Here is a 21,401-nt window from a genome sequence, read left to right on the forward strand (position 1 = left end):
AACATTGGAAAAAGTCCAGAAAGGGGCAACTAGAATGATTAAAGGGTTGGGACACTTTTCCTATGAAGAAAAGTTAAAGAGCTTGGGGCTCTTCAGCTTGGAGAAACGTTGACCGAGGGGTGACATGATAGAGATTTACAAGATTATGCATGGGATAGGGAAGGCAGAGAAATAAGTGCTTTTCTTCCTTTCTCACAATACAAGAACTCATGGACACTCAATGAAATTGCTGAGCAGTCAAGTTATATGTATCGTCCCCTCTTAAATCTCCTTATTGACTTCTGGTCTTTAACGACAGAAGACAGAGAAAATTGCAATCAACTGCTCTGCATTCACTGAAACTTCATAATGTCACAGGGACCCAGACAGAGAGCTATCTCTACAACAAATGATAATGTAAACTGAATCCCAAATTTAACCAGATCTAATCTGTCCTAACAAAAAGTAACATATAGACAAAATATTTTTGACAGATACTTATCAAGAATGTAGATTCAGGTGGATAGCCATGTTGATCTGAAGCAGCAGAACAAAGTTTGGGTCCAATAGTACTTTTAAGGCCAACAAAATTTTATTCAAGGTATAAGCTTTCGTGTCCATGCACACTTCTTCAGATACACATCTGAAGTGTGTTTGCACATAAAAGCTTATACCTTGAATAAAATCTTGTTGGTCTTAATGGTGCCACTGGTCTCAAAACTTTATCAAGAATGTATAATTCCAAAATTGTAAATATGGTCATCATAATCTCACAACCATAAAACAAAAGCTATTCTAAAATTTCTTTGCTGTTAATTTTTCATATTAACCTTATATAATCATATTTTGATTCATAAGATCACTAAAATGTGTTCAAACTTTTATCTGAGATATTAACAATCCTAGACCACAGCTTAAGTGCACAAATTTACATTATTGCTTAGCCTGGGAGAGAGGCATTAAAATATATGGATATTTGGAGGATCCACTTAAACATGGTTTCATAAGGACACTCAATTAACCTGGATAATTATGAGACTCAGATAAGAGTGGCTCAGGCTATGCACCTATTTTGAAATGCACTTTATACTTTAATTACAAAAATAGCATCCTTCCAAAAGAATGACCTTCATTCTTCGGGAAAAATAGCTTTTAATTATTCTGTCCTAATTATATCCTCTTTTTGAAAATGTACAGCTGGCATCTGTTCTGTGCCAGTGATTCTGTGTAGGTCCCCCTCCTGTTTATGGACATATGTAGGAAACTAAAAACTGCAGTGAGTTATCTTTGCTTTATTTGAAAGGGTTTTTTTACCCTTCTCAAAAAAGTACCTAAAGAACAACTCATTTGTGTTTATTGAGAAACACTGTTCTTACCTCATTTAAGTCTCTGACTTCATTTTCTGCCAAAGAAAGAATAGCAAGACCTTGAGGTAAACAAGCAGGAGTCGTGCGCAATGATGTTATGATATTTCCATGCAGTAAAAGAGTCTTGAGGGAAAGGAAGTAAAACAGGTAAAAATTTAACAATGTTATTAGAAGTTCTTTGAATATTCCAAAAGAACTGCCTAAATGCCATGAAAATACACCTCTGGCATATATCTGTAGAACATACAAACACTAAATTGGCTGTTTACCAGCACTTTATAACAAAATAAATATTTTAACCTACATGTTCATCCATTGAAAGAACTACAAATAATGAAAAGGAAATACATTATTATGTTGGGCATAGTCAACTGTCTTTGTTCACCATAAGACAGTTAGAAAATCCTTGGTTTCATGCATTCCCTTCCTCCTACATCTTCCCTTACACAACTGGAAACTGAAAACCAGTTTGGAACTGTAGAATAGTCTAACATTTGAATCAGACAAAACAACAAACTGTGATTTGCTCCCTAGCCTACAAACCAGAACTAAGCAATGGCGTACAGGAAAGAGAACAAAGGTTTGTGATGCCTGACCATAGCCACGATCATTAATGTTGAAGAGCTCTCAGACAAGAAAAATACTACATACAATAACCAAGCAACATTTACCTTCAGAGAGGAAAGCTTCGAGATATCACCTATTTGGGATATATTGTTATCTGATAAATCAAGATGTTGAAGTGATGTGCAGCTGTTGAGTTGATCCATCAACTACAGAAACATAAAATGTTATTTTCAGCAAACATTCACAAAACTATTATACATGAGTTTCTCAATGAATTAACTATAGAAAAACACTGCAGCACAGCTTCTTGCTCTTTAAATGTAAAACTATGCCAAAAATACTGTAGGTCATGCAACCATTGCCCAAGGTGTTTTGAAATTTCATGCTAAACAAAAACAAAACAATGCACTCACAATAATAGACTTTGGTCACGAGAATAAACCATGAGACTGATTAGATACTTCATTCTGGTTGCAATATTTTAAAGAAGTTAAATAATTTGGAAATTTTAAAAAGAGGAGTAGGGCATTAGACCAAGAAGGAAAAATGGGATGGGGGTGGAAGAGTGCTGATATACAAAGATGGGGACAAAAAATGATGCATGAGTATGATTAGAGATTTAGGAAAAGTGGCTCTGGAAATACTATTGAGGCAACTTCTTGTTTCTAAAGCTATCAACAAATTTCCATCTGCAAAAATAAACACTAGAAATGTACTTTAAAAAACATGAAGATGAATATTCTCTGGGCTAATTCAGGTATAACACTTGGCATCATAGTATACAATGATTACAACAATAATCTTTGTTATATATATATACACACACACACACTGTGGCTAATAGCCACTGATGGGCCTCTATTCCATATTTTTATCTAACCCCCTCTTGAAGCTGGCTATGCTTGTAGCCACCAGCACCTCCTGTGGCAGTGAATTCCACATGTTAATCACCCTTTGTGTGAAGTACTTCCTTTTATCCGTTTTAACCCGACTGCTCACTAATTTCATCGAATGCCCACGAGTTCTTGTATTGTGAGAAAGGGAGAAAAGTATTTCTTTCTCTACTTTCTCCATCCCATGCATAATCTTGTAAACCCCGCAGTCGACGGTTCTCCAAGCTAAAGAGCCCGAAGCATTTCAACCTTTCTTCATAGGGAAAGTGTCCCATTTTCAGTGAGTTATCTACCACGACCCCAAGATCTCTCTCTTGGTCAGTCTCTGCCAGTTCACACCCCATCAACTTGTATTTGCAGCTGGGATTTTTGGCCCCAATGTGCATTATTTTGCACTTGACCACATTGAACCTCATCTGCCATGTTGATCCCCACTCACCCAGCCTCAACAGATCCCTTTGGAGTGCCTCACAATCCTCTCTGGTTCTCACCACCTTGAACAATTTAGTGTCATATGCAAACTTGGCCACTTCACAGCTTACTCCCAACTCCAAATCATTTATGAATAAGTTAGCAGACACTCCATACTGTTTGTCACCATTTCAGTGGACAACTCTGATCCATTACCCAGTAGAAAAGTAACAGCTAACCCTTCATCTCTATGAGATGAATCCTCATGAACCAAAGACATTTCATCTCCTGTCGGCTTTCCCCCAAGATTTAGTTTAAAAACTGCTCTGCCACCTTTTTGATTTTAAGTGCCAGCAGCCTGGTTCCATCTGGGGACAAGTGGAGACCGTCTCTTTTGTACAGCTCCCGCTTGTTCCATGAAGCATCCCTGTGCCTAACAAACTTAAACCCTTCCTCCTTACACCATCGTCTCATCCACACATTAAGACTTCTAATTTGTGCCTGTACATGGAACAGGTAGCACTTCTGAGAGGTCCTGGCATTAAGTCTCCTGCCTAGAAGCCTAAATTTTTCCTCCAGGACCTCATGACTGCATTTCCCCACATCATTGGTGCCAACATGCACCACTACCACTGGCTCCTCCCCAGCACTATCTATCAGCCTATCTACTACACACGTAATGTCCGCTACCTTCACACCAGGCAGGCAAGTCACCATACCGTCAGTACGTGGTTCTGCTACCCATCTGTCTACTTGCCTAAGGATCGAATCACCAACTACCAAGACCCCACCCCCCTCTCTCCCTGCCCAGGGATGGTTCCTTGGTGTGAAAGGATTCCCGCTCACCAACTGAAGAAGAGGTCCCTTCTGAGGGTGCATTCCCGTTATCCTCAGCACGGTGCCGTTTTCCCTCTTGACCCTCATGCTCCCTGGCAGCAATGGGGCTGCCACATTCAGAGCAGGGCTCATCTAATACGTCCCCAAGAGTCTTCCCCGAATGCCTAACTGACTGTCTCTGCTTCTCCAGGTCAGTCACCTCGGCCTCAAAGGTATGAACTCGTTCCCTGAGCACCAGGAGCTCCTTGCATCGAGAACACACCCAAGACTTCTGTCCTGTGGGCAGATAGTCATACATGTGACACTCAGTGCAAAACCAATGCCTAGTAAAGGTGCGTTTGAACATGAAAGATACTACAACAGAGCAAGCCCTCAGCATATGAAGAGCCATCACACACTTAAAAAAAAAAAAAGGCTTCTAAGAACAGTGGTTGAGTTGTGGCCAAATGTGTTCCCCCAATTTTTAGCACTGCTTGAGAAGAGCAATTTTATTCACTATTTTTTCAAGCAATGCATTCAAACTAGGGTTGCCAAGTCCAATTCAAGAAATATCTGGGGACTTTGGGGGTGGAGCCAGGAGACATTGGGGTGGAGCCAAGATCAAGGCTGTGACAAGCATAATTGAACTCCAAAGGGGGTTCTAGCCATGACATTTAAAGAGACGGCACACCTTTTCAATTCTTTCCTTCCATAGGAAATCATGAAGGATAGGGGCACCTTTTGCAAACTTCCCCCCCCACTCCAAGACTTTGAAGAAACCTCATCCCCACCCACCGTGCACCAAGCAGTTGCCGGCAAAGGGGCAGAATAGGCGGCGGGCAGCAGCGAGGCTGGCAGCAGAGAAGGCATCGCTGTGGGGAAAAGAAGCCTGCCGGAGTCCACACCGTCTAGCAAAGCGGGAGGCAACTCAGCTCTCGGCTGCCCTCACGGCCTTCCTCCACCCCGTCGTGCAGGCCGGGCGTGGTCCCCTCAGAGCTCCTCCTCTGTCACTCGCTGCCTGCCTCTTTCCAGCTGCCAACCCACCAAGGCTGAGGGGGGCAGGCTGCGGAGCTGCTTGCCCCCCCGCCGCCGCCCCCAATCTCTGATTTTACCTCTGAGGCGGATGCGTGTTTCGCATGCTGTGCTTTGCCAGAGCAGCTGCTGTGACCCTCCCTGCCAGATCCTTTAAGGGAAGCCCAGGACCTCTTGGCGCAGCTTGTCCCCACTTCCTTCCTTCCCTCCCACGTGCTGCTGTGCTGCTGCAACTGTTCCTCCCATGGAGCTCCCAGCCAAGGTGCTGCTGCAGCGGCAGCCTGGAGATCTCATCCTCTCGCAGCCCTTCCAAATTACAGGCCCTGTGCCCAGGGACAGGAAATGTGCCTTTGCAGCCAATGGGTGACAATGATCCATCAGGGGTGACAGGCCCAGCTTCCAGAAAGCCTCCCGCCTCCCCAGTGGGACCACAGAACCGTTGCAATGATTGAATCCAGCAGGCAGGAAAGAAGCAGCCTCATCTGTCTCAGAGCCAAGCCTGCGTGTCTGAAATGGCTAATAGGGATGTTTTCTAATGAAGCCCATGGAAAGAGACCCCCTCCCTCCCTCCCTCGAAAGGGCCCTCCAGGTGGACGGACAAAGGCAGGACTTCTTCTCAGGTCCCTGGTGGGCGGGGGGGGGGGGAGAGAGGGGAGCGGCTGCGCTGCTGCCGTGCAGCCTCTTCTCCGCTTCACTGTAGCTGCTCCTCCGAGATGGGCTCAGCCTGAGCCCATCTCGGAAGAGCAGCTACGGTGAAGCGGAGAAGAGGCGGCAGCCGCGCAGTGGCGTCGCCTGCTCCAAGATGGGGCGGGTCGCCATGCTCCTTGGCGCCGTTTCCCCCCTCCCCCCACTTCCATTTTTGGGGGGGGCGGGGGAAGAGGCTATGAAACCTGGAGTCCCCCGCCAGGGCAGGAGGTTTGGGAAGCCTAATTCAAATGCACCTTTACTAGGCATTGGTTTTTATTGTAGATATCTATGCCGGGGTATTGAACTCATTTGTTACAAGGACTGGATCTGACACAAATGGGACCTTGTGGGGCCAGGCCATGCAGATTGTAAAATATATTGCCAGGTAGTGGAGATATAAACTTTATATAGAATACAAAAAACACAATAAAGATATTTTTTTTCTTAAAATACAAACATGCTTAAAACTCCGGTGATGTTTTGTTTAAAATGGAACGGTGGGGGAATAGTGGGATTTGGCAATGCAATTTCTAAAATAAAACAACAAGAAAAGGCACAAGGATCACAGCAGAAACTAAAAATATAAAATGCTCTAGGCTTAGGAAAACATTAAATGGCTGGGCATTGCAAGCTTCTCCCCTGCCCCAAGTTTTACTCAGACCGGCAATGGCTCTTCAGTGCAATATCTCCCTTTAGCTGTGGGTTCCCAGGTTAGAGTACTCACTAGGCACCAGTTCTAAGGTCCATTCAGCAGAGACATGCTGGCTAAAAGCATCAGCCCTTTATTTGCAAGGTCACCCAACTCCAGCAAGAAAAAGCTTCTAACTGGCCAAATGAATGCTAAAAAGTGAATCTGAGCTCCACTCTATTAAAATACATTGTAGCACAGACAAAGCTGCAAGGAAGACAGGGAATGGATTTTACATTAAGATCTCTGTGCCCAGATAAGACTACTTCCAGAGTAGTCTATCTGGGCACAGAGACCTTAATGGAAGTCCATTCCCTGTTTTCCTTCCAGTTCTGCAAGCCCAGAATTGCTTCCTGCTTCAGCCTGCAAAGATAAGGAAGGAGCTGGGAACTTTGGCCCCTTTAGAGCTTCAAAGGGTGAGGACAGGAGGAAAGAGGGGGGAGAAAAGAACCCCACAGGACTGATTAAAGTCCTGAGCAGGCCGTTTCTGGCCCATGGGCCAGACATTCGACACCCCTGCCCTACGCCATGCTTTTTAAAAGTACTCTTGCAACTTGAAGATAATAAAGCAAGGTACAATAAACTAGATTAAAACTGTATTAGTTTAAGCAGGGAAAATTAAACTACACACAATTGTTTAAATTAAAATTATTTAATTACATTTATATTCTAATAGAAAATGTAGGACAATTCACCTTTAAATTATTTCCTGCCAGGTTCAGCCACTCCAAGTGCACTAGATCCTTCAATCCTTCTACATAACCAATACTGTTGTGAGGCAAGTTTAATACCCGAAGCTGAGTGAGTTTTGCTACACCCATCATCCGTACCAGTCGATTATTTGCAACAGACAACTGCAAGGTTAAGAAAAAAATCATTGTAGTGAACAGGGCACAAACCGACCATGATAGCATCAAATAATGTTTCCATTCAACACCCAATTTATGATGTTTCCATGCTTTTCAAAAAGCTCATGATACACATCTAGGAACTTTTGAATTAATCCACAGTAGAATTATACTGAGTGTGAAAAATGTAACAAAGTGAAAGCACAGTTGCGTTAATCACTGTCTCTGAAAACTGCTAGTTACAACCATCTGAAATACTGTTTTTTGAGATTTTTGAGAAAGGATAAATTATTGCCTTGCAACGTATGGATGGGACCAGGGCTTTTTGTGTAGAAAAAGCCCAGCAGGAACTCATTTGCATATTAGGCCATACCCCTGACATCACCTTCTTTCACACAGGGCTTTTTCGTAGAAAAAGCCCAGCAGGAGCCCATTTGCATATTAGGCCACACCTCTTGGTGCCAAGCTAGCCGGAATTGCGTTCCCGTGTGCTCCTGCTCAAAAAAAGCCCTGGATGGGACACTTTACAAGATCAATTTATCACACAAAATTTGAGGGACAGAAGTTATGACTCTCCCCAATACCAAAATGGTAGTGTAAACCAGCCTGGACAGGACACTTGAATACAAACCACTGTCTGTCAAGGTCAGTATTGTCTACTCTAATAGACAAAGGCTCTCCAAGGAGACTCTTTTACATCAATCATGAGGCAATCCTGAACCAGACAGTCATTGGGCCACAGCCCCACCATACTAGAGAAGCAAATTAATGAAGCTGCAAAAAAGGCTTTCCACCATCCCTCTCTCTCTCTCGGCTTGGCTTCGCGAACGAAGATTTAAGAAGGGTGCAATAGCCCACGTTTGCTGCAGGCTCGCTGGTGGCTGACAAGACCAATGTGGGACAGGCAGGTCCGGCCACAGCGGCTGCAGGGAAAAGTCTGATTTAGGGTTGGTCCTGTAGCAGTGCGATTCTTCCTCAATCTCCTTTTGTCCTCAAGACCAGCTATGCGTGCGTTCTCAAAGGAAGAGACAGCCTGGTGGATGGTGTGCCTCCATGCTTTGCGATCTGAGGCTAGGTCAGACCACTGGTGATGGTTGATGTGACAGGTGCTAAGGGATTTCTTCAAGGAGTCCTTGTACCTCTTCTTTGGTGCCCCTCTATTTCGATGGCCGGTGGAGAGTTCGCCATACAGGGCAATCTTGGGAAGGCGGTGGTTTTCCATCCTAGAGATATGCCCTGCCCAGCGCAGCTGCGTCTTCAACAGCAGTGCCTCGATGCTGGTAACCTCTGCCCGCTTGAGGACTTCAGTGTTGGTCACAAAGTCACTCCAGTGGATGTTGAGGATGGTGCGAAGGCAGCGCTGATGAAAGCGCTCAAGGAGTCGCAGGTGATGACGGTATAAAACCCACGATTCGGAGCCATAGATGAGGGTTGTCATCACAACCGCTTTGTAAACATTGATCTTTGTGCCTTTTTTCAGATGCTTGTTGCTCCACACTCTTTTGTGCAGTCGGCCAAATGCACGGTTTGCCTTTGCCAGCCTGTTGTCAATCTCCTTGTCGATCTTGGCATCTGAGGAGATGATGCACCCCAGGTAGCTGAACTGCTGGACTGTCTTCAGAACTGATTCACCCACAGTGATGCAGGGAGGGTGATAATCTTCCTGGGGTGCAGGCTGGTGGAGAACTTCTGTCTTCTTCAGACTAACTTCTAGGCCGAATAGCTTGGCAGCCTCTGCAAAGCAGGACGTCATATGCTGCAGAGCTGATACCGAGTGTGAGACGAGTGCAGCATCATCAGCAAACAGTAGCTCTCGGATGAGTTTTTCCATTGTCTTGGAGTGTGCCTTTAGTCGCCTCAGGTTGAACAGGCTGCCATCGGTGCGATAGCGGATGGAGACACCATCGTCCTCATCTAGATCTACTGCGGCTCTTCGAAGCATCATGCTAAAGAAGATCGTAAAGAGAGTTGGCGCGAGAACGCAGCCTTGCTTTACACCTGTGCCTATTGGGAAGGGCTCCGAGAGGTCGTTGCAGTGTCTGACTTGGCCTCGCTGGTCTTCGTGTAGCTGGATGATCATGCTGAGGAACCTTGGGGGACATCCTAAACGTTCCAAGATTTGCCACAGGCCTTTCCTGCTAACGGTATCGAAAGCTTTGGTAAGGTCGACAAAAGTCACATACAGAGCCTTGTTCTGTTCCCTGCATTTCTCTTGGAGCTGCCTGAGAACAAATACCATGTCGGTGGTGCTCCTGTTAGCTCTGAAGCCGCACTGGCTCTCTGGGAGGAGTTCTTCTGCAATGGTGGGCACCAGTCTGTTCAGGAGAATTCTGGCAAGGATTTTGCCTGCGATGGAGAGCAGGGTTATCCCCCGGTAGTTGGAGCAGTCTGACTTTTCCCCTTTGTTCTTGTATAGGGTGATGATGATTGCATCGCGAAAGTCCTGTGGTAATTTGCCTTGTTCCCAGCAGGTGACAAGTACTTTGTGAAGTGAGCTATGTAGTACTGTGCCCCCATGCTTCCAGATCTCTGGTGGAATTTCATCAACTCCTGCTGCCTTGCCACTTTTCAGTTGCTTGATGGCTTTAACAGTCTCTTCTAGGGTGGGGATCTCATCCAACTCTGTTTTCACCGGTTGAAGTGGGGTGAGGTGGATTGCTGAATCTTGAACTACGCGGTTGGCACTGAAGAGAACCTGAAAATACTCCGACCACCGGTTCAATATGGATGCCTTGTCTGTGAGGAGCACTTGGCCGTCTGCACTATGCAAGGGACTCTGAGCCTGATATGATGGACCATATACTGCCTTCAGGGCTTCGTAGAACCCTCTTAAATCACCAGTGTCTGCACACAGCTGGGTTCTCTCTGCAAGCTTGGTCCACCACTCGTTCTGAATGTCTCGAAGCTTGCGCTGGAGGTTGCTACATGCAGCGCGAAAGGTTGCTTTTTTCCCAGGACAGGAGGGCTGAGCAAGATGTGCTTGGTAGGCAGATCTCTTTTTTGCCAGTAATTCTTGGATCTCTTGATTGTTCTCATCAAACCAGTCTTTGTTCTTCCTTGTGGAGAACCCGAGGACTTCTTCAGAGATCTGCAGGACGGTAGTTTTTAGGTGTTCCCAGAGTGCTTCTGGAGAAGGGTCTGTGGGGCAACTGAGGTCCTCAATTCTTGACTGGAGTTTTGCCTGGAAGGCAGCTTTAACTTCGGCTGACTGGAGGCTGCCAACCTGAAACTTCCTCCGAGGGATACCTCCTCTCCTGGGTGTGGGTTTAAAGTGAAGACGGAGATTGCAGCGTACAAGACGATGATCCGTATGACATTCTGCGCTGGGCATTACTCGGGTGTGTAAGACATCTCGAAGGTCTCTCTGGCGCACCAGAATGTAGTCGATAAGGTGCCAATGCTTGGACCGTGGGTGCATCCAGGTTGTCTTCAGACTGTTCTTCTGCTGGAAGATAGTGTTGGTGAGGGTGAGCTGGTGCTCCATGCAGAATTCTAGCAGGAGGCGCCCGTTGTCATTGCAGTTGCCAATGCCGTGTTTGCCAAGTACTCCTTTCCAGGCTTCCGAGTCTTTACCTACTCTGGCATTGAAGTCGCCAAGGATGATCACCTTGTCCTCTGTAGGGGTCTTCCGTACGAGGTTGCGTAGATCAGCATAGAACTTGTTCTTTTCTGCAGGATCTGCTTGAAGGGTTGGGGCATACACACTGAAGAGTGTTGCATGCTGCTTGTTTTGAAGTGGGAGGCGCATGGACATGATGCGATCTGAGTGACCTGTTGGCAGGTTTTCGAGTTTGGAGGCAATGGAGTTCCTGACCATGAAGCCAACGCCAGAAAGGCGGCTCTCAGCCTTTGACTTACCCGACCAGTAGAGGGTATAGCCAGCACCGTGTTCTTGAAGACTACCTTCCTCAGGGAAACGGACCTCACTGAGAGCTGCTATGTCGATATTCAACCTGAGAAGTTCGTGGGCAACTAGAGCAGAGCGTCGTTCAGGGCGACCACTGCCTACTGTTTGATGAGCCTAGTTCATGAGATGGCCCTTGGGTACCTGGATCCATGCCAGAATAACCTCAAGACTAGACTACTGTAATGCATTGTAAATTGGTCTCCCCTCAGAATCAACTTGAAAACTCCAACTGGTCCATAATGATATGGCTCAACTACTTAGGGGAACTAGATGGAGTATGCATATTATTCCTATTCGGCAGATGCTCCATTGGCAGCCCATCTGTTATCAGGCACTGTTTAAGGTAATGGTTATCATATACGAAGCCATTCGTTGCCTTGCCCCTTCTTATTTATTATTGTGTGATCCCTGTAATAACAATAACAATAATAAGGTTTTTAATTGCCTCCAGTGGGACTCTGAAGAGATGGCTTGGACATATTCTAAAGTTAAACAAATATATAAAGAAATAAGAGGGGACTACAAGGGAGAAGCCAGTTGTGGCAATCTTTGGGTATGTGTGCATGTGTGTGTAACTTTGGAGACTCCAATGAATACAAATCTAAAGATTTTAAAGTTGCTAACAATCCAGTGTAAAGCCTGTGAAAATCTATTGAAGAACATTCTAATATGGCCACGAAGCAGTTGTTCTGTGTAGTTTGCAACTACAGACTCTTTGAAGGCTCCATATTTACTTAACAAATGAGCAACATTGACGTGTGGAGTATTGGTTGTGCTATTATAGAAATGGCTTGTGCTAAACCCCCTTGGAACGCCGAGAAACATTCCAATCATCTTGCTTTGATATGCAAGATTGCCAGTGCAACTACTGCTCCATCGATCCCATCACATCTGTCTCCAGGTTTAAGAGATGTGGCGCTTCAGTGTTTAGAGCTTCACCCTCAGGACAGAACTCCAGCAAGGGAGTTGCTGAAACACCCTGTCTTCCACACTACGTGGTAGATTTGAAAAAGCGGTGATACACTGAACAGGATGCTACTGAATAGAGAACAATGCTGGTCTTCCTGTGCAGCTTGCACAGCAGTATGTGTTGACTGCTCAGCTAGCCTTAATTATACCTTTTTGAGGACGAGGTCAGCAGAAGACCTATACTTAAGTATGTGACTGACAAATCGAGAGCATTCTAATATGTTGAGGATGTTGTATTTACCTCTCTTGATTTTTAAATGATTTTTGTCTAGTTTTTTTCCAGTACTTGTAAACTAAGAATAATCTAGCAACCATAGCATAAGAGTATCACAGTCATATACAACTAACCTGCATCAAGTTGCTGCATTTCTCTAGATGCTCCAATTTAATTAACTGGTTTTTATCCAGAATCAAAGTGTGTGTATCTGCATCACAGGACAAAGTTGGTCCCAATTTCTGTAATCCTTGTCCTGACCAATTAACTACTGAACCTATGATAACAAAAGTTCAAAAGTTAGAATTATACATGTATATATTGCCTTATACTGGAAAACAAGAAATGAACTTTATTCACAGGCAATGTGTTTAATAATTATTTTTTTACAAAATTAATATACCACCTTTCTGCCCTCACAAGGGCCACCAAGGCAGCTAGCAATTTAAAATATACATGAAAAACCTACACTTTAAAACCATTAATATCAAGCCCCAACATACATCATTAAAACAATTTAAAACAAGGAGTGAAAATATATACAAAACATAAAAACCAATTAAAACGTTGGCTAGAAAGATCACTCACCAGCAGAAGAGGACAGATAAATCTCCCTGGGGAGAAAGTTCCAGAAATCTGGTGCCATAACCAAGAAGGCCCTCTCCCAAGATGCCACTCACCTAAATCTCAGAAGGTGGGGGACAACTGAAGCAAGGCCTCAGAAGAAGACCATAGAGGCCATGCGTATCATAATACTAGAAAAATTACTGTGAATTTCCATCCAGTTCATTCTTTTCCATGTTTGCTTATTTGAAATCAACATTAACAATGTGAAATGTAATGTTATTAAGTTATCTAAAAAGTCCACCCATTTTGACAGTGGGAGCAAAGCTTTATCGAATTATAAAATATTCTTGTAACTGTTATATCTATACAAGGGCACAAAAGCATTCTCCCTCTATAGCAACACTTAGTGGTGCAGCAAGATCATTCACACCACCCTTTCCCCACACTGCTTGCTACAGCCTTCTTTCCCCACTTTTCCATCACGCCTGTTCAAAGGTCAGCTTCTATGGCAACTTTACCAGGACATCCTTGACAGCCAGTACCTCCCCCCCTCCTTTCATCATGCTGTAATGTTATAGCGCAACTCAGCAGGGAAAGAGAAAACAACCCTTGGCACTTACCGTAAGGGGTCCTTCTCCTCAGAGGAAAGGAGGACATCTTGGATGTTTCCCACCATCCAATCAGGGAGGCAGGAATTTTCTAAGCTCTTCCTCTTGATTGGGAACACCCCTTGCTCAGTTCAGGTGATTCCAAGAAGCAGTATAAAGTAGCTCTGAAAAAACAACTGTAACTACTGGAAAGAAAAAACATTGAACTTGATAACTATAACGAAAAGCCAAACTAGCAAAAAGGCTATAATACTACCATCGGCCTAAGCCCTATGAGGCATAGGTAGGAATTAAAAGGTATACAGAAGAAAGACTCAGAGGTAGGCAGGATAGGGCAATAGAGGGAGGGCAAGGTGTCCTCCTTTCCTCTGAGAAGAAGGACCCCTCACAGTAAATGCCAAGGGTTGTTCTCCCTCAGAGGCAGAGGACATCTTGGGTTCTCCCAGAGCAGTAGAGACATACAGGGTGGGATCGCCCTATTCAGAGACTACATGCTGTAGTACATTCCTCCCGAAGGCAGCATCTGCTGAGGCGTACAGGTTAAGTTTGTAATGGCGGACAAACGTCGAGACAGAGGACCAGGTGGCTGCCTTGCAGACTTCTTCCACTGCAGCATTCTTATCAAATGCCACATTGGTAGCAGCACTGCGAACTGAGTGCGCAGTGATCCCTTGGGGAACTGTCAAGTTTTGCTCCCTGTACACCTCTGCAATGCAGAGTCTGATGGCATAGCTTATAGCTGATTTGGACATGCTTAGGCCTAAATTTGGAGGTGCAATTATGATGAACATGGCATCTGTTTTACAAAGTGACTCTGTCCTGGAAATGTAAAATTTTACCGCCCAATGGACATCTAGTGTGTGCCAGGTAAGCTCCATGGGATGACACGGGTTTGGACAGAATGAAGGGAGAGATATCTCCTGTGACTGGTAGAATCTTGAGACCCTTGGTTGGAAGGTGGGGTCCATATGCAGCACCACCTTGTCTTTGCATTTCACCAATAGTGCTTGCAATTTGGAGATTCTTCTGGCTGAAGTCACACAACTAGGAAAATCACTTTCATGCGAAGCCACTTCAGAGAAACCACCCCAAGAGGTTTGAAGGGAGGCTTGGTCAATGCTGTTAACACTGGTGGTGGGGAATGTAGAGTGGCCCCCTGAAGGTAATGGCGAACGTGGTGGTGCATAGTAGGACTCACCTCTTCGATTTCCTGAATCACGGAGGCCAAGGCTGCTACTTATCTCCACAGTGTAGCCAGCTTCAAGCCTGATTCTAGACAATCCTGTAAAAACTGGAGTACTGACTGCAGAGAGGGATGTAACGGATCGACCCCTTTTCTTCTACACCACCTGTGGAAGGCCTTCCATGATGTGTTGTATATTCTGATGGTAGAGGTCTTTCTGGAAGCTACGATGGTGTCAGTCACCACAGGTGAGTAACCTTGGATCAGGAGCGCACTCCACTCAACTTCCACACAGTCAGCTGCAGCCATTCTGGATGAGGATGCCAGATGCGGCCTTGTTGCAGAATGTCTGGCCATACCGGTAGATGAAGCGGATCTTCTACTGCCATGCGGCATAGTGAGGAGAACCATGGATAATGTGGCCACCAGGGTGCTACTAGAAGAACCTCCGCCTTCTGCTGCCTGATTATCCTGAGGGTCCTGGCAATCAGGGGTATCAGAGGAAATGCGTAGAGTAGACCTGGAGGCCACTTGGATGTGAGAGCATTTGTGGCTTCTGCCTGTCAATGGAAGTATCTGGTGAACTGTGGCAACTGGTGATTCCGAGGAGATGCAAACAGGTCCACCACGGGTGGACTGAAGTGTTCCACTGCTTGAAAGAATAGCTTCCTGTTCAGGGACCACTTCCCCGGTTGAATGTATTCCCAACTGAGCCAGTCTGCCTTGACATTGCTGGAGCCCTTGATGTGTTCTGCTCTGATTAAGCTCAGATGCTGCTCCGCCCAATGGAAGAGGAGCATTGCTTCCTTGTGAAGAGCCTGTGACTTGGACCCTCCTTGATAGTTGAGGTACACTTTTGCCGCCACGTTGTCGGTGCAGACAAGGACATGTTGATGTAGTAGTTGTTCCTTGAAGTGCACGAGGGCTAGTCTGACTGCCCTCTGTTCCAGAATGTTGATTGGGAGTCTGCTTTCTCTTGGAGACCATTGACCTTGTGTTGGTCTCTCAAGAAGGGTCGCCCCCCAACCGTGTAGGCTCACATCCGAGAAGAGTTGCAGTTCCTTCTCTAAGTAATTTATTTTTCCCAGGCAGAAACTGGAATCGATGGTCCGCCATTGCAGACTTTCTCGGACCACTAACGGCACTGGAATCATGTGGTTGCGCTTTTTCATTATCTGCTGTTGAAAGGGGCATAACAGGTGTTGAAGCAGTCTGGTGTGAAAGCGTCCCCATTGGGCAGTGTTGAGATTGGAGATGAGTACCCCCATCAATTTCGCCAAAGTCAGCAGTGAAGATGAGTCTATCTGTCCGTATCAAGTTCTTGGTCTTCTGAACCTTTTCCTCTGGGAGATAGAGGGCATTTGCTCGGGTGTCTATCGTCATGCCCAAGTGTTCCAACCGCTGAGTTGGTTGTATGTGGCTCTTCGTCAGACTGAGCAAGAAGCCATGCCACTGGAGACATTCCATTGTCTGTTGTATATCTTGAAGGCACTTCTCCCTTGTGGGGGGACGAATCAGCTGATCGTCCAGATACCTGTGTGTCCCCTGTTGGCAAAGAAGAGATGCTAAGTTCATGAGAACCTCCGCGAATACCCTCGGGGCTGTGGCCAATCCAAAGGGCAGGGCTCTAAATTGGAAATGGTTCCCGTCGACACAGAACCAGAGGAACTTGCGATGGAGAAGGAGGATGGGAATGTGAAGGTAGGCCTCGGTGAGGTCCAGAGATGCTAGGAATTCTCCTGGCTGAAGGGCCTCCGTAATAGTCTTGATTGATTCCATATGGAAGTGACGTATTCTGATGGACCTGTTTAGGAACTTCAGGTCCAGGATGGCTCACCAGTCCCTGTTCTTTTTGGGGACAGTGAAGAAAATGGAATAGAACCCCTGGCCTCTCTGATCTTGTGCAACTGGTTCTCTAGCCGCAATGTCCAGTAGGTGGTTTATGGCTTGGCAGGTAATGTTCCCCCTGGCTGGGTCTGCATGCAGAGGCAAGATCAGAAAACAGGGGGGGGGGTGCTTTTGAATTCTATGGCATAGCCTTTTGAAATAATTTCTAAAGTCCAGGAATCGACTTTGGAGTCCGCCCATATTGAACGAAACTGCAGTAGGCGGGTCTACTGGGAAGGTGTTTCAGTCATGCTTGGTAGACTTTGTGTCTCTATCCTTGTCTGTCCTGTCCAATTGTTGCTTTTGGAATCTGGAGTTGGCGAAGGACTTACGAAAGGACTGTTTTGATTGCCCCCAGGATGACTTCCTTGAGTCTTGCCTGGGTCTGGACAATGATGAAGAATGAAAGGATTGGGGGCCGAAGTTCTGCCTGTCCAAACGGCAGATGTTTTTAGGCATGGCTTTCTTCTTATCCCTGGTTTCTACCAGGATTTTTTCCAGCGCGTCTCCAAAGTGCTTTTCACACTGGAATTGATAGGATGCCACTATGTTCTTAGAATGTAGGTCAGGCTCGAAGCCAGATGCCCCTCCTAGCCACTGTCAATGCCACCATTGCCCTGGAGTGCGCGGCAAGCCAGGAGGTCATGCCGGCTCTGGAAGGTCCTTCTCCCATGGCCCTAGACTGGGCGCCGGAGTGTGGACCGTCTTTGAGGAAGCTGTCCCTTCTACAACTGGCCATGGCATCCTCTTCTCACCGTGGCTATTTCCAAAGGCTCTAAAGCCACCGCGACGAAAATCCCCCTCAAGGGAAAGGGGGGAAGGGGGAGGCAAAAAGTTCCAGAAGAGAAGAGGAGGTTAAAAGAAAGGAGGCAGGGGGTTTTTTTGTTAGTTGGATAAGGAAATGAGAGGAATAGAACAGAAAATAGAGAATAGGAAGAGGAGTTTTATATATCTAAATAGAGCAAGAAATAAGCTGAAGGATAGGGACCTATCCTAAAAAGCTGCTCTCCCTGTTGAGGCAGGAAAGGAACAGAGCAAGGGGTGTTCCCAATCCACAGGAAGAGCTTAGAAAATTCCTGCCTCCCTGATTGGATGGTGGGAAACACCCAAGATGTTCTCTGCCTCTGAGGGAGAAAAGTCCACTAAAGAACTAAGGAGCAGAATGGCACACAGCAGCAAGCTGCCCCACACCAACCTGTCTCTTCTTGTACTGAGGGGGGATTTCCATGTGGAAGCAAACATACCCAAATGAAAAGGGAAGAAAACATCTCTTGGGAAAAAGCAGAGCACTTTGGAAAAAGCCATACATCAGTTGCACCAAATAAATGGATTAGTTGAAGATGGCCTGCTGTGCTACACCCCCAGATTCCACCCTCCCCAAGCACTGCCCCAAGATCTCCCATACTGAAGATCTTGTAGTTGACAACACCATTGTCAACAGAGTTAACATCCATGGGTCCGTGGACTCCACTGGACTTAAGAGAATAACTCTGTTTAGAATTACAATACAAGATATATGTCACCTTGTAATACAGAAAAAATACTGACTAGGTTATTGTTCAGTCTGCAAAACACAGGACACCACTAGTGCACATTTTCTGTAGATAAAGTTATGCACATTAAATATATGATAGTATATGTAATGTACTGAGTGACGAGACATGTTGAAGGCAACATGCTTTATTTGCGAGTACATCACAAAGCAAGGCAACGCGGGCCGGGTCCCGATTATATACATACCCCGGAACAATCCTCAGTCTGGCCAGGTCCAAACCTGGCCAGTTAAACTTCCTGCCAAAGATCGTGATTGGCGGAGCATATTTGCGGAGCTACATCCGGGGACCAGTGGACTTCCACTGGTCACCTCCGTAGCGTCTGCTGTGTTGTAATTTCGGGACTGAAATACAAGACAACAGTATAGCAAATTTAACAGTCACCCAAGTTATGCCCTTGTAAATCCATTTACATCAATAAGCTTAGAAGGGAGTAATTCTGTTTAGGACTGCAGTATAAATTAGCATACAATCTCTCTCTAGAACTTGATGAGACCTTTCAGAAATCTGATTGCTCAATCAAAAATTCATGGATGGTGATATAGGGCTGGATTGAAAAATACCTGTAGATTTTGGGGATGGGTCTGGGAAAAGGCAGGGTTTGGGGAGAGGCATAAGCATGGTACAATGCCATAGAGCAGCTTTCAAAGCAGCCATTTTCTTCAGAGAAGTGGATCTCTGCCAGCTGGAGATCAGTTGTAAAAGCGAGAGATATCCAGGCCCCACCTAGGGACTGGCAATCCTAATGGTGAAGGGAAAAGGAGGCAACCAAGAAGGAGTGGGATTATAACCTCTTAAAACACAGCCCAAGAAGTCTGCTGTAACAAGCATAAAATAACTTTACAACTTTGTTTCTCTTTGTGTAGCCTGTGCTTTTGTTCCCTCAGTTGGTTGTGTGCGGAAATGAAGACCCTCTGGGATTCATGCCTGGATATTACATTTTCATAAAAGTGAGCCCTTTTTCTCTTCTTAACTACTTGGCGATGAGTCTGATGGTTCAGTTATGGCGACAGGGCACTCCATACATGCTCAGAGGCCTTCATCATGAGTGTTTCCTTAGAACAATGTTCTGCAGTTCAGCTGTGACAATGGCACTCAGACAAGAAATAAACTAGTTTACAAGGTAACTCAAAAGCTTCAGCCAGTCTTCCATTCTAACCAAGATCAGAACACCTTTTCAAGCAATAGACAAAGTCTAGTAAGAAAAGATAGCAATACCCGTCCTTCAAACTATTGTCTCCGATGCTTCTATAGCTGATCTCACCTGCCGCTAAACACCGATTTGACGATTACGTATAGACTCTGAGGCAGCCGAGAAAAAACTGTTTGGAGACAACTAGTGCTCATTTGTATTTGCTATGCTAAACCCTCGTATCAACAAAAGTGCAACATAGCTTTCACCTCGGCTTCAAACAACCCCATTGTTGTAAAAGCACAACGCCCGCTCCCCAAAATAAAGAAAACGGCCACCCCGCAAGGTCCTCTGGGATTTATAGTCCAGTTCTAAAATAACTGAAGACATTAAATGAAGACATTAGAGAGAAAAAACTACAACCCCCATGAGCCACCACACGACACTACCATCCCTCGCTCTATCTCATCCCCGTGAGAGATAAGTGCTTGACTGCCCCACACCCAACCCCACAATAATAGTTCTCCCTGCACCTCTATTAGGGTCCCCTCAGTGCTTTCCCTACCGCCCATAGGTGACTGAGTAGCCTCCGTCCTCGAAGATAAGCCTGCTGCAGCTGCACTTGCCGCCGCCATACTTCCCGCTTGTTAACAACACTAGGCAACCGGGCGTGTGCTGAATGCTGATTGGCTGGTTAAAATACCGCAGAAAAATATTTTCTAAAGATTTACTATAAAACTAGGAATCTATCAAAACGTCGAGGCATCATTAAATGTGATTTCTGAACATTTTCACCACTCCCGAACTGCGTTAAAAAGTATCCCATGATGCTCCATGAACAGGGGAATTTTCCCATAATACATCACGGCAGTAATAGAATCCGGTTTCCCATGAACCTCTCTTCCTTTTCGCCGTTGGAGTTGCCGCTGCTGGAGCGGTTGCTGTCATTATGAAGTAAGAACCGGGTTCTTTTTCGAGGGCTTAATCCGGAGCCATCCTCCGCTTAGAGCGCCGGTAGGCAGCTACCATCGGTGTTTTTCGGCTTGCTAACCTTTTTTTCTTTCTTGTTGGCCCTTTCTCGCGATGTAGGGTCGAGTTGTGCAGCTTCAGCGGGTACAAGATATATCCGGGCCATGGCCGCCGCTACGCGCGCACGGATGGCAAGGTAAGGGAAGAAATTTTTACGGTAGTTGTGGCTTTTGTTGAGTCTTCGGTGTGGTTTCTCAACTATCTCTGCCCCTGGTTATTTCTTATGTACTGTGACTGTAGGAGTTTTATGATGGGTTGACGTTTACACGAAAACGAGTTGGTAGCCGTTTAAAGACCTACCTCGTTTCTTATTCTTGCCCTTCCTACTAAGGAGCTCAGAGGGGGATACTTGTGACGTGGGAAAGGCTGAAAGCCAGGTTGTTGAAAAGTAATCTATAAATGAGTATTTAGTCTCTTTAGGCCCAATTTCAAATACTGACATCTGCACATCACCAACTTTCAGTGCAACCCAGACAGTCTCAATTCAAGTTACATATACGTTCTTGAGAGCATCATAATGTGTGAGCTGGTTAACCTAGAAAATTATGTTGTGATAAGTACTGTGATCGCCACTGTACAATTTGTTTGGGAAAACAATTTTCCTAGAATTTTTGGACCCATTTTTAAACATGATTTATTTTATTACTGCTTCAAACGTTGTATAGTTGAAAGTTTGATGGAGCAATGCTATTAGTCAGTGGTTAAAAGCCTTTTTTTAAAAGCAGGCCACACTTTAAATTTGCTCAGGTTTTTGGATCCATTTGCAAAGTAAATCTATCCTATCCCCCTGTGCGCGTGCACACACACATACACACACATAATAAGAGTGTTGCGTCAGTTAATATTGAAGTTTAAAAATTAATAATGTATAATGTTACTGAACAGTAGACAGTACTTAATTCTTTTGACTGAAAGTTCTTTAACAGATCTGAGATCCAACCTTCTTACAGGCAGTCACTGAAACTAAATACAAGTCCAGATTTGCATCAAACATTTCAGAACCACCTTTTCTAGCTTCCCATTTTAATTCTTGGTATGCTGATTTCTTTTGGGGCCTAACCCAC

The 21,401-nt window shown here is 45.3% G+C and overlaps 2 protein-coding genes across 4 annotated transcripts in view; one reads left to right on the forward strand and one right to left on the reverse strand.

Annotated features, from left to right (window-relative positions):
* Positions 1-20,095, reverse strand: part of CEP97 (centrosomal protein 97) — a 34,651-nt gene extending 14,556 nt beyond the window's left edge. The window contains exons 1-5 of one of the 2 annotated variants that reach the window (XM_060234580.1): positions 19,874-20,095; positions 12,513-12,655; positions 7,136-7,294; positions 2,018-2,119; positions 1,356-1,469 (exon numbers count right to left, since the gene is read on the reverse strand). In XM_060234580.1, the coding sequence (XP_060090563.1) occupies positions 1,356-1,469; positions 2,018-2,119; positions 7,136-7,294; positions 12,513-12,655; positions 19,874-19,943 (588 nt within the window). In that variant the 5' untranslated portion in view covers positions 19,944-20,095. Of the gene's footprint in view, positions 1-1,355; positions 1,470-2,017; positions 2,120-7,135; positions 7,295-12,512; positions 12,656-18,560; positions 18,601-19,873 lie in introns of those variants that run through there. The other variant, XM_060234582.1, reaches the window with a different exon arrangement.
* RPL24 (ribosomal protein L24) overlaps positions 1-21,401 on the forward strand; it is a 362,759-nt gene that overhangs the window by 336,044 nt on the left and 5,314 nt on the right. Inside the window, exons 1-2 of one of the 2 annotated variants that reach the window (XM_060234584.1) lie at positions 20,005-20,262; positions 20,398-20,473. In XM_060234584.1, coding sequence (XP_060090567.1) covers positions 20,258-20,262; positions 20,398-20,473 — 81 coding nt within the window. In that variant the 5' untranslated portion in view covers positions 20,005-20,257. Of the gene's footprint in view, positions 1-20,004; positions 20,263-20,397; positions 20,474-21,401 lie in introns of those variants that run through there. The other variant, XM_060234583.1, reaches the window with a different exon arrangement.

Source organism: Heteronotia binoei, chromosome 3, assembly GCF_032191835.1.
Source record: "Heteronotia binoei isolate CCM8104 ecotype False Entrance Well chromosome 3, APGP_CSIRO_Hbin_v1, whole genome shotgun sequence".
Classification (NCBI taxonomy): Eukaryota; Metazoa; Chordata; class Lepidosauria; order Squamata; family Gekkonidae; genus Heteronotia; species Heteronotia binoei.